The 12,872-nt window shown below is 36.3% G+C and overlaps 1 protein-coding gene across 19 annotated transcripts in view; it reads left to right on the top strand.

Moving 5' to 3' along the window:
• Positions 1 to 12,872, top strand: part of LOC127939077 (afadin) — a 107,821-nt gene that overhangs the window by 58,351 nt on the left and 36,598 nt on the right. For 12 of the 19 annotated variants that reach the window (XM_052536091.1, XM_052536077.1, XM_052536088.1 and 9 more), the window contains exons 9-15: positions 1,893 to 1,934; positions 3,002 to 3,096; positions 3,207 to 3,460; positions 7,019 to 7,088; positions 7,175 to 7,278; positions 8,213 to 8,268; positions 10,474 to 10,679. In XM_052536091.1, the coding sequence (XP_052392051.1) occupies positions 1,893 to 1,934; positions 3,002 to 3,096; positions 3,207 to 3,460; positions 7,019 to 7,088; positions 7,175 to 7,278; positions 8,213 to 8,268; positions 10,474 to 10,679 (827 nt within the window). The remainder of the gene's footprint in view (positions 1 to 1,892; positions 1,935 to 3,001; positions 3,097 to 3,206; positions 3,461 to 7,018; positions 7,089 to 7,174; positions 7,279 to 8,212; positions 8,269 to 10,473; positions 10,680 to 12,872) is intronic. The other 7 variants (XM_052536082.1, XM_052536084.1, XM_052536086.1 and 4 more) reach the window with 1 other exon arrangement.

Genomic DNA, 12,872 nt, shown 5'->3' on the forward strand with positions numbered 1-12,872 from the left:
TACCAGGAAATGCAGAGCAGAAACAGATGCCTTTGTGAGTCATTGAACGCTAGCAGAGCTGTTTCTGGATCAGTCATGTTGATCCAAGCCTGCTCTAGTGTTTCAACTGCACTGATGTGACAGCTGTGTAGAGCAGCCCACTGATTGCCCACTGACATTCACGCATGAGTAGAGCTATGGCCAACAAATGAGTTCACTGTCTGGACCTCTGTAGAGTCAGCTAGTGAGACCCCTTAAAATATACCTTAGTTTCAGTCGAGTTGTTTTTTTTAAGAGTTGAAAATTCACATCATTTAGATCTGACCCTCACTAACGCTGTCTCACAGTCTAACTGTTGCTTGCATACTGTTCCTCCCCCTACTACAGCCCATAACTAACCCTTTCACTGCGTTTATAACCAACGCTTTTTAACTGAGAGTTAGGAGCAGAAACTCTCCTGTGTCTATACTGGAGGCAACCAGTGTCGCATTGCGAAGACAAAAACCTTAAGGCTGTCTACAATGAAAGCATTAAAGCTTAAAGAGATAGTTCACCCAAAAATGAAAATTATGTCATTAATGACACACCCTCATGTTGTTCCAAACCCGTGAGACCTCCGTTCATCTTCGGAACACAGTTTAAGATATTTTAGATTTAGTCTGAGAGCTCTCAGTCCCTCCATTGAAGCTGTGTGTATGGTAAACTGTCCATGTCCAGAAAAGTCTGAAAAACATCATCAAAGTAGTCCATGTGACATCAGAGTTAGTTAGAGGTCAGTTAGAATTTATTGAAGCATCGAAAATACATTTTGGTCCAAAAATAACAAAAACTACGACTTTAATCAGCATTGTCTTCTCTTCCGGGTCTGTTGTTGAGCGCGTTCACACCAGTGCAGTGATGTCCGGTTCGTGAACGAATCACTCGATTTAACCAGTTCTTCTTGAACCAGTTCTAAATCGAACTGAATCGTTTGAAACGGTTCGTGTCTCCAATAAACATTAATCCACAAATGACTTAAGCTGTTAATTTGTTTAATGTGGCTGACACTCCCTCTGAGTTCAAACAAACCAATATCCCGGAGTAATTCAGTTACTCAAACAGTACACTGACTGAACTGCTGTGAAGAGAGAACTGAAGATGAACACCGAGCCGAGCCAGATAACGAGCAAACGACTGACTCATTCTCATATCATTTAATATGCATGTTTGCTATTTTATTATTTATATACTCAGTTTACATTTTTATAAATTATCAAATTTATTATTATTTAATATTGCATCATGTTGTTATATATATATAATACAAATATTTATTATTATATCATGTTATTAACTAAAATATTGTTAAATTTGTATTATATTTTTTATAAAAAAAAAAGTTGAATCATGTCATTTTTTATATAACAAATATATGAGTCATACCAAATCAAATTATGACCAGGCAGTTCACTCTGCTAATGTAAATAAAATAAAATTATAATAAAATTGGACTCTATATCTAAATATGTCTAAATATGGCTGGAGTAGCAGTCAAGTCCGCAAAAAACGAAACCGCCAAATTACTTCTGGTGTTGACAGTTTAGTTAATTATAATGGGATAATTCTGGTTTTGTCATGTTGAGACGGGCTTTAGCAAGTCGTGTAGATATGGTGTAGAAGTGGTCATGAGGAGTTTCTGGGCCTTGAAAATTGAGATTTGATTGACATGTTCACGCATCTCTGGAGTATGTGTCAGCTAACAGACTGACCACTTGCTTATGGCGCTTTTTTCTCTTTCTTGCTGCGTTTGGTACTCTTTGGCTTTTCCTCTCTCTGTATCTCTCTCTCGCTCTTGCTCTCTCTCTCTGGCGTGTGTTGGTGTGTGTCCCGCCGTTCTGTCTGCTCCTGGCTCCTGTGCATGCGTCCCGTCCTAGGGCGAGGGAGTCACTATGCCTACTACTACCGTCATCATGAAGGTAACAAAAATCTGCCTGCACCTCCCACCCTCCCCCAGATCAACCTCTCTTACACACACACACAAACACACACTGAAAGAGAATATAAAACACTTCTGCAAAATTAAAACTAATTAACCTTTTTGTGGCCTACAAGTAACGGTGCAGTTATGTGGTCAATAAAGCCTTTAGTTTTATAGTACATTGTTCCTTCTATTGGTACAAAGTTCCCAGCGTTGCCCATTCAGGCTCTTACGTAATTGCTAAATATCTTAGACTGTTATTTACAGTGTATTCATGGTAAGAGATCCTTGTCTAAAAGTCAACATGACATTAAAATTGGCTCTATTTACTTTTTCTAATACATGTTCCTGGTCTTACTCTGCATGATTCATCAGTGCATGTTTTTCAAAAGAAAAAAGTATTTGTATTTTTAATGAAAATTAAATTAATTTTAAATTAAATTACAATTAAAATGGCTGTGTCAAGCTATAGTCAATTGAACAAATAAAAAATATATACAAAAGTGGCTCTAACACCATTATTATGAGGATGTTATGACATACACTCATTTTTTAAGGCTTATTTCCTTTTACTTTTTGGGCTTTGCATTTTCCTTACAACTCCTAATTGCCAATCAACTTACTCATCTAAGAATTAAAATACAAAAACCTTACCGTCCCATCAACATTTATTACCCAGGATTTCCTGTAAAAGTTTGTTGTTTCTCAGCAAAGTTCCAAGGATTCTGAGGAATTTTCCATTTTTTAGATATTAGAAAAGTCTTTGATTTTGCACAGTATTCAAGGAACGTACTTGACGCCTATTATTAAGGTTGTATGTCATGAGGGTTGACTGTTCAGTTAATGACCAACTAGTTGATTAGTGCGGTCAGTATTTATATACAGCTCCATTCAAATATTGAGGGTGAGTAAGACTTTTTAAAATGTTTTTGAAAGAAGTCACATGGCCTTAAGCACAGAAGTGAGACGAATGGTTTGTGCAAGCATGCACAATGTATTGAGTCTGAGTAAAATGCAGAAAAAACTCAAATGTGTGTGTCTCAATGCTCTGTGGCTGCTCTGCAGATGGGTCAGACTCCAGGGATAAACCCAAACTTTACAGACTACAGCACAACATCACTGAGGTTGGATCTGACCGGAGTGAAGATGGAAACATTCAGGTAAAGGAAACGCTTAAATGACCATTTCTGTGCAGCAGTATAGAACAACGAAAGGTGAAGACATTTAAAAACTCATCAAACACATGCCTGATTTTTGTTGTGCACCTCAGCTGTATGGGCCTGGGATTCTGCCTCACCACTGTGACCTGATGCATGAGGACGGGCTGGTGACTGTGACCCCTGTCAGCTTGGATGCGGAGACATTCGTGGATGGACAGCGGATCTCTGACACTACGGTTCTGCACAGCGGCGTGACGCTCCAGTTCGGAGCCACTCATGTCTTCAAATTCGTAGACCCCAGCTATGACCACAGCATGTCCAAGAGAGACCCAGGGCCCATGATGAAGGGCAGACACAAATCAGGGTGAGACATGTTTTCTTTAAGAGCAGCCACATAGAGCTGAAAATCTAATATAACCTGATAAGAATCACATAGAGTATGTTCAGAAAATTTGAACTAATTGAATTGTCAGTAGCCGTCTACTGATCCTTTATTGACCAGCTGTGGCAGTGCAGCACAATGAACCATCTGTTGTAGTGTGTAACATTAGATGCAGTGATAGGGAAGCTTTGAAACTATAGCTTGCCAAGCGAAGTCATTAGCTGTACTTAAAGCTAATAACAAAAATTAGCTAACTACAATTGAAGATATTTAATATATTTTTTGAGGAAATCTTTACTGTCACTTTTGAACAATTTAAGTTGTCCTTGCAACACTTTCGTTTAGGGACCAATTCTCATTATTAACTAGTTGCTTATTAGCATGCATGTTACTAGCATATATAAAGCACACATTAATGCCTTATGTTGCATGACCATATTTTAGATCTCTTTATCCTACCCCATACCTAAACTTATAAACTACCTAATTATTATTAATAAGCAGAAAATTATAAGTTTGGCGCAAAAGTCTTAGTTAAGTTAGTTAATAGTCAGAATTGGTCCTTAATCTAAAGTGTGACCTAAATGTTTTAATTTTATAAGTTAAGTTTTAACGAACTCACCCCAAACTTTTGAATTGTACTGTAAAAAAATTAACAGCTGCTTTAACTAAAACTAAAACGATTGTTTTAACAAAATGTGATGAAATGTTGGTGAAGATAGAAGTCTAAAAGCTATAGTAACAAAAACAGACAATTTACCGTATTTTACGGACTATAAGTCGCACTTTTTTCTTGGTTTGGCTGGTCCTGTGACTTATAGTCAGCTGCGACTTATCAAAATTAATGACATGAACCAAGAGAAATTAACTAAGAGACATGAACCAAGAGAAAACATTACCGTCTCCAGCCGTGAGAGGGCGCTCTATGCTGCTCAGTGCTCCTGTAGTCTACACTGAAGACATAGAGCGCCCTCTCGCGGCTGGAGACGGTAATGTTTTCTCTTGGTTCTAAATAAATGCGACTTATAGTCCAGTGCCACTTATATATGTTTTTTTTCCCTCGTCATGACGTATTTTTGGACTGATGCGACTTATACTTATAGTCTGAAAATTCTGTAATTCTAAGAGTTAGAGTGAAGCTGGAAAGTGGCCATGAAAAGCTAAATAATGCCTCTTTTTTTTCAAGTAAGAAAGGTTTAATAACATAAGTTGATGTCAAATTGCTTCAAAAGTGGACAAATATGGCACAGTCTTTTGATAGTCTCACTTTATGGCAAATGTAAATGTAACTCTAACTGTCTCTGAACAACCAGCGCGAATCTGCCATGGCAACAAGGGTTCCACAGGTTTAGCAAACCGATTTTCTCTGCAGTGAACCGTCCTGTCAGATTTCTGGTATTAAATACAGCCTTTACTGTGAGAACTGTTGGAAAAGAGGCTGGAAGAGTGACAGGGAGTGGGTGAGTGAAAGGTTATGTCGGCCACAGGCGCAGAGAGACTGTATAATCTGATCAGCGTGGGCTGGAGAGGGGTGTGCCCCGTGTCATTTCAGAGGGAAACGCTGTGTTTGAGATAGGGCGGAGTGTAGTGACGCTCCCACCAACACACACTCTTCACCGTACTCCACTGTTAAACATATCAGACAGGAGCAAGAGGAGTGTAGAGCTGTCCTGGTGAGTTCATCCACATTTTACATGTGTTTCATGGAGCCTAAACACTGTGCTTAAGTAATCAGGTGACATGAAGATTTGTCGTTTTGTTACCAATAAACTTTGATTTAGCTTGCTAATTTTTTTTTTTTTTACATTATTATGTTTATCTAATCATAAAATGCTAATTAAAACATTTGTTCTTTTAACTCTTAAATATATTTATATATATTTATATATATTTTTGATTCATTCTGTATTTGTGGTTAGTTTACACTGACTTCTCATACTTGTATCTAAAAACGTAATTCATTATATGATATTTTATATATTATGTTACATATGTTTTGAGGAAACGGTGGTAAAAAACGATTTCAGGATTCTTTGATGAATAGATGGTTTAAAAGAACTGAATATATTTGAAATAGTAATATTTCGTTAATCTGTTAAGAACTTAAGTACATCCACTACACTACATCCAGAGGCACTACATTGATTGCGTTTATTTTAAGGCATTGAATAGTCAGCATTAATTGCATAACACAATTTTTCATTACTTCATTAGTAATTGTTTATTTGTAGATTATGACTCTCTGTTAGAAAATGTGAGCTTTCCCCCATGTAGCTTCATTATAAAGCTCTTCCTTTTTAATGCAACTTTACAAAATAATGTTGTCTTTGAGATTTTTTGTTTGAGCTTTTATCCCATTGGCATGCATGTGAATGTGCAGTAATTAAATCTGCGTTCATTTCAGGCCATTTGTCTGTGATGTATAGGTTCAATTAGGTTAATTTCCTGCATTCATTTTGATGTGAAAGCATGTCGTCTCTTAGCAGACATGTTTGTGGCGGTAAACAGAATCTGTAATCTGATGTCCTGATGTTCTGCTGGATTACAGCACTGCTCATTGCAGGACATGGAAGCTTGCTGATGGCAAGGATCAGACAAGGGCTCAATCCTTGTAATATCTGATTTTTCTCATTTGTGTTATGTGGAAACATGTAGGCCAGACATCATGTGTAGTCACACTGCAGATAAATAATATAAAATGTTCTGTATACACTACCTTTAAAAAAGGTTCTTGGGAGGACTTTGAAGTTAGAATATGAAGTTGTTTGTCATTTGTCACATTAATAAAACTAGTTAAAGGCTGTTTTTTGTGGCTCAATAAATCAGAAGAATACATTTTATAATATTATTTGTACTGTTTGGAGTTACATAACGTGAAGCTGTTTTTGCACTGATGCCAGGATTAATTTGTTATGGGTATAATCATATCTTTTGGTTTATGGCCTGTACTTTTCATTTTTAAAGTATTTAATTCACTGGATAATCCAAAATGGACATTACCACATGGTTTTTTTAATAGTATGTAAAATCTGGAAATGTAATGAATTTCATGGAAATGTTTGGATGTACTGCCCACTCCACAAGCTGCAGTATAGATGATACCTGGATATATTATGTCTCATCTGAATACGAACGGCTGGAAACAGCTGTTGGACAGCTGTTGAACACTGTAGCGGTTTGCTGCCTTCTAATCTTGTCATTTACGGTAATTTTTCCATTGGTATAATTTTGTTCAAACACTGCGGGTGTATCTTTAGGCTGTGGGGTTCTACTCATTCATTTAGGCTGGTAAGAATGTCTGTGTGTTGCTGATTTTCTTCAGAGCTCATACACACACACTAGTATCCGGGTGTTTGTGAGGCTGTGGGCCACTGTTTCTGTTTGACTTACCATTCAGCTCAGGTTTTATGTAGTTGTGTGTTTTAGAGTGTATGCAGATTGTTATATTATGTGTGTCTGTTTGTTTGACCACGAGCACTGTTTACTTCCATGTCATCTGCTAAAATGATGAAACCCCCCTTATCTTTTTGTGTTTCTCAGAAGTGTCCCAGAAACGACCTTTGACCTTCACGGGGACGTTCATAGTGGCTCTGCTCTCCCTACAAGCAAGGTGTCACATTGGCCTGTTTCTTTTGGATCTTTGTGCATGTGTTCGTGTGTTGTGACGGATCTCTTATGGGATTTGGTTGGTTTCAGAGCTCAGGGAAGCTGGAGATGGAGCGTTCAGGAAACAGTGAAAGAGGCCTGGTGAAGCCCATGATTAGGGGAGAACAACAGGACTTTAACAAACATGACGGAAGGTAAGGACTTAGCTGACTCTTGTGTGCCCTCTTTTTGGAAATTTGGAAAAAAATGAAAACACATCTGTCTGTAAAATTTTTAATTCTGACATTCATATGGTGATATTTTAGGCTATTAATCATTTAAAATATTTAATAGGGATGCACGATATATATCAACCGATGTTTAAAATAAGACTGTAGGACTGTCAGATTAAAAGATTTTACTTCATAAAATTTTTACAACACAAATAATAATAATAACAACAACAATAAATGATTACTACTATTATTATAATTAAAAAAATGAATTTAAAACATTAAAATAAAATTTATTTTTAATACATTGTATTATTTTTTAAAAAAAAATAATAAAATCAAATATTAATACTTTATTATAACCTTAAAGTAAGTGATCCTAGCCTCATTTTTTATTATTCATTATTATTATTAGAATCTCTTTATTTATTATATTTTATTTGCATGGCTTTGATGTGATGTTGAAAATGCATAATTCAGAATTCTGTGGATTTTGCTCTACAGTTAAGTGTAGAAAAAGTAAGAACAAGTGATTTAGTAAATGACACAAAGCAATACCATGTTAGTTACATTTTCAGTTTAGTAACAGCAGGTTTAGTGCACATCAGCTATCAGTCAGCGAGGGTCTCCATGGAGTCAGAGCAGGGTACAGGTCTTTATATGTAACCTGACCCTCTTCCTCTGTCTGAACCTGAGACACCTGACGCTGCCGCTCACCTGGCTTCAGTCTTGTCATCAATTATCCAGTAGAGATGAGAACACACATTCAAGCACGCACAGCACAGTTTGGCATCTGTGACAGGATGTTGTACGGCAGGCCAGGAGTGGGATCTCTGGAGCGGTGGGCGTCTGTGGACAGCGGTGTCAATCTGTCCTATCTTAACTGGTTCATCGAGCATCAATTCTTTCCCTGCAGGTCCCAGGACGGCCCAGAGCTCACTCTGCCAGCCACCATCGAGTTCAGGGAAAACTGTGAGTACCACGTCCATATGCAAAGCAAAACCAGTCGATTTGTGCTGGTATAATTTCCCGATCTGATCTTAACTTGGTCATGTGTTTTGTCTGGTGTGGTGGGTTTTTAACTTGCTGTTAAGTTGACATGTTTTGGCATTGGCTGGGTGTTGCAGACACAACATAGCGTTTCCACTTGACCTGGTTGATCTGGTGTCAATTATAAAGCAAAACAGCCAGCTAATTATAGAAATCACTAATGGTTAGCTGCCTCGGATCAATAGATGGAAAGTATTGATCACTGCTAGAAAACCTTTTTCATCATAAAGTCAGTTCAAAATAAATTAATCTAAATTCATTCTCTTCGACTCACTCTGTCCATTAAAAAATTCTTAAGTTAGAATATATAATGTGTAGAAACAATAATTGTCCCACCATGCAACTAGGTGGCAGCAGTGAGTATTATGCCAGAAACCAGAGAAGGAATTCTGTGCAGCTGCATGGTTGGATTGGACATAAAAACAAAACAAAAACGACATAGGGCCACTGACACAACACAACCCTAAGTGGAAAATAACCCACTATATATTTCATTTGCATTTGTATGTTTTGGTTAACATATTAGCTCAAAACCAGCTCACGAAAACTGGTTATGTGTAATGGTTATATGTTGTGTCTTGTCATTATGTCGTTATGTTGTGTTGTTTATTACGGTACGTGTTATATGTTGTGACATGTTATGTGTCATGTTGTGTGTTATGTAATTGTTATCTGTTGTTTAGTTTCAGGTTTTTTAATTTGATATGTACAGTGCGCCCAGTAGTGCACAACACAATGAAATCTCCACATCACAACAAAATTGCCACAGCACAATGGAAACAAGCCACAACACGGAATTAGTACAACACAATCGAGTGATTTAATGCTGTATCTAATGATCTAACGAAATAATTTTTTTTAATATCCAATATATTTTCTCAAATTCTTAAATTTTCTTACATTTTCAGCCTTTTAGACATATAGGCGTTTTACACTAATTATGCTCAACGGTGTCTGGTTGGGCCACACATAAATAAAAATGACGTGCGCCGGGTAACAGAGCAGTGGCGTGGCGAGGAAACATAAAAATTGCATTTTGATTAAAGTCTGCCTTTTGCTGGACTCGCTCTTCTCCTTTTTCTCCATCACATATCAGATCAGAAAGGCATTTACTTTCAATGTAGAAAATATTCCAAAAGTGGAAATAAATACTGTGTAAAACGTAAATGTAAATGTAATAATTTACTCTGCATTACTTTTGCATTCTGTTAATGTACAATAACACTGAGGTCCAAACATCTACCATTGTTTACACTATACCCTATAAATAATATTTAAGGACTATTTACACTTACCGCAGAAAATAAATAAAAAAACTAACGTGCAAGCTTTATATAGTGGTAATGGACTATCCAAACTTTAATTTTGAACATTTTACTAGACCAATACTATACCAATGTTTTATGGACTCTTGAACTTGCACATATTATTACTTCATTTCATAACGCTGTTACATGCTTTAAAATGAAAATTTAAATGACACTTTAAATTCGCATTGCTATATAAATGACTTGGCTAATGGTTAAAAAAAAAAAAAAAATTATATATATTACTACAGTAAAATACCTAAAATTGGAACTTCGTTAGACCATTACCTCTGGTATAAAGTCCTTAGTTTTAATGCATCCCTTAAAGTGGCCAAGAAAGGGAGCGGGATCATTTTGTGTTGCGACAATTTCATTGTGTTGTGACTTGTTTACGTTCTGGATGTTTTATGTTGTGGCTTGTTTCCGTTGTGTCGTTCTCATTTCATTGTATTGTGCGAATTTTATTGTGCTGCAGTGATTTGATTGTGTTGTGCACTACTGGGCCACCGTAGATACAGCTGAGAAGTGTATGAAAGCAAAACCCACACAACATGTTTTTGCAAACAACATACACTTTGCAAAATGAATTCTGTTGTAATTAAGCTATTATATTACAGTTGTTGTTTCCACATGCTTTTTACTGTCAGTTATACTGCAGGGTGATCAGTAGTATGGAATTTACTAAACAAAATGTATATGTGTAACTGTCATTTAAATGAATGTACATGCTAAAACCTAGCTCTCTTCTGGTACATTAAAGCTTGGTCCATCCCAATTAAATCTCTCTCTGCTTTCTCTATCCAATGATTTCTCCCCATAGCCGAGGATGCTTTCCTGTCTGCCATCATTAACTACACCAACAGCTCAACGGTGCACTTCAAGCTGTCTCCCACCTACGTGCTGTACATGACCTGCCGTTATGTCATGTCCAGTCAGTACCGGCCTGACATCAGCCCCTCTGAGCGAACACACAAGGTCATCGGCATTGTCAACAAGATGGTGAGCATGATGGAAGGAGTTATCCAGGTGGGTGTTCTCTCTTATTTCTGATGATAATAATAATAATTATTAATATTTATTCATTTTTTACAATGCAAGTTGTGTGTAACTTTGTTATATTATAACTAGACCTGTCGCTGTAGCTGTGATGTAGAGATTTGTCTGTGGAGTTACATTATGCATGGTTTTGTAGTTGTAGTGATAAAGCTTGTTTCACTCTGCTTTCATCGATTCAGGTCATTGCCTCAGCAAACAGTGCTTACACTACTGCACTCAGTGTTCCCCCGTGTTTGTTTCTATATGAATGTCTGTGCGTGTGTTTGTGTCTCTGTGCCTTGTTTTACCTGATCCATGCACCATATTTTCCTAGCTGCGCTTAGTTCAGCGACTTCTGACAGACACCAAGTGGCCATACTGAGATGTATCACTCGAAAAAGAAACAAAAAAAGCTTCTTGATGTTTCTTGTACATTACAGTTAAAAAATGTGGGGTTGTTAGTCTCTTATTCTCGCCAGGGCTGCATTTATTTGATCAAAGAAACTGTAAAAACAGTAATATTGTGAAATAATATTACAATTTAAAATAACTGTTTTCTACTTGATTATATTTTAAAATGTGATTTATTCCCGTGATGGCAAAGCTGAATTTTCAGTAGCCTCCAGTCTTCAGAAATCCTTTTAGAAATCCGTTTGAAATGAAACTTTTCTCATTTTCTCATTGTGTTGCACATATTTTTGCGTAAGCCATGTGATAAATCCTTTCAAGATTATTTAATGAATAGAAAGTTAAACTTGTTTTAACTTTTGTAACATTGTATATATCTTTACAGTCTATTTTAAGCAGTTTAATGCATCTTTGTTGAATAACAGTATTGATTTCCTTGAGAAAGTCTTACTGACCCCAAACTTTTGCACAGTGGTGTAAATATCATAAACGAGACTAGATTAGCAATGCATGAATCGTGATGACAAGTTATGACTGTTTTCCCTGCTTTGTTCTTTACTGTATCGTTGTATAGGGACAGATACTAATTTTATAGAACAGTGAAATTGTTTACAGTAACCTCAACGAGTAGTCGTTGCTTATTTAATTTAAGAGTAAAACTTTTCTCAACTGTGTATAGTCACTGCACACGGCCTCATTGGATCGCCATCGTTCACTTTCATCATTTGGTCACCACAAATAACTGTGAATGCCCCTCCACAGCTCAGAAATGAGGTCCACATGCTCTGTTTATCTATGTTCTTATTTGGTCAGTGCCTGCAGGTTTCGAGTGGCCCACCCAGGTGTTCAAACTGTATATATCATAGACTAACAGAAATGTTCAAATGCAAATAGTTATTTAATAAATCATCCATTTCCTGACTCCCTGTTACATGACGTTCAGTGGAGTTCAGTATCTAAAATGAGAAAACAGACTGTCGTTTATATGAAAGGAAACACACTCTTAAAAATAAAACCACGTTAGTGTAATAATACATTTAAATGTTGATTTTCTTTTTCCGGATTTTTGGTAAATCCAAACTCTTAAGCCTCGCTTGTATAAGGGCCTAAACTTAGAAAAAGAGAAACACAATTTCAGAAAGAGAGATGGAATTCATCTTTTAAGGCTTGGTAGCAAATCTAAATTAGTAAAACAGAATATTCTTAATTTGGATGTGTATTTGTTTTTTGTTTTTATCTGAAGTAACTTTTTATCTGCACAGATCAAAATATTTAGTAGGTTTGTCATTGGTCAAACCCTGATTGTTAACATCAGGTTTAAAATCAGAGTTTTCTCATATAAGCATTAAAAGGTAATGAATGAAAGGATGATCTACTCCTTAAAACAAAAATAACCATAATTTGCTTCTTGTTCTTGCTAGTCATTATAGTTATAGAGCTTTTTATCAGACAGTTATTTTTTCACCTTTCATGGTTTCACCAGCACAATTACTCTACTGTTCAAAAGTCTTTTATGATGAACAAGTCTGCATTTATTTGATCAAAAATACAGTAAAGCAGTAATATTATTACAATTTAACAGAACTGCTTTATATTTTAATATATTTTATTATCATAATGTGTTACTGTGATGCAAAGCTTCATTTTCAGCATCATTTCTCCGGTCTTCAGTGTCACATGATCGTTTAGAAATCATTCTAGTATACTGGTTTGCTGCTCAAGAAGCATTTCTTATTAGTAAAAAAAAAACAAAAAAAAAAACAAAACAAAAACAGA

The sequence above is a fragment of the Carassius gibelio genome, chromosome A20 (genome assembly GCF_023724105.1).
Source record: "Carassius gibelio isolate Cgi1373 ecotype wild population from Czech Republic chromosome A20, carGib1.2-hapl.c, whole genome shotgun sequence".
Classification (NCBI taxonomy): Eukaryota; Metazoa; Chordata; class Actinopteri; order Cypriniformes; family Cyprinidae; genus Carassius; species Carassius gibelio.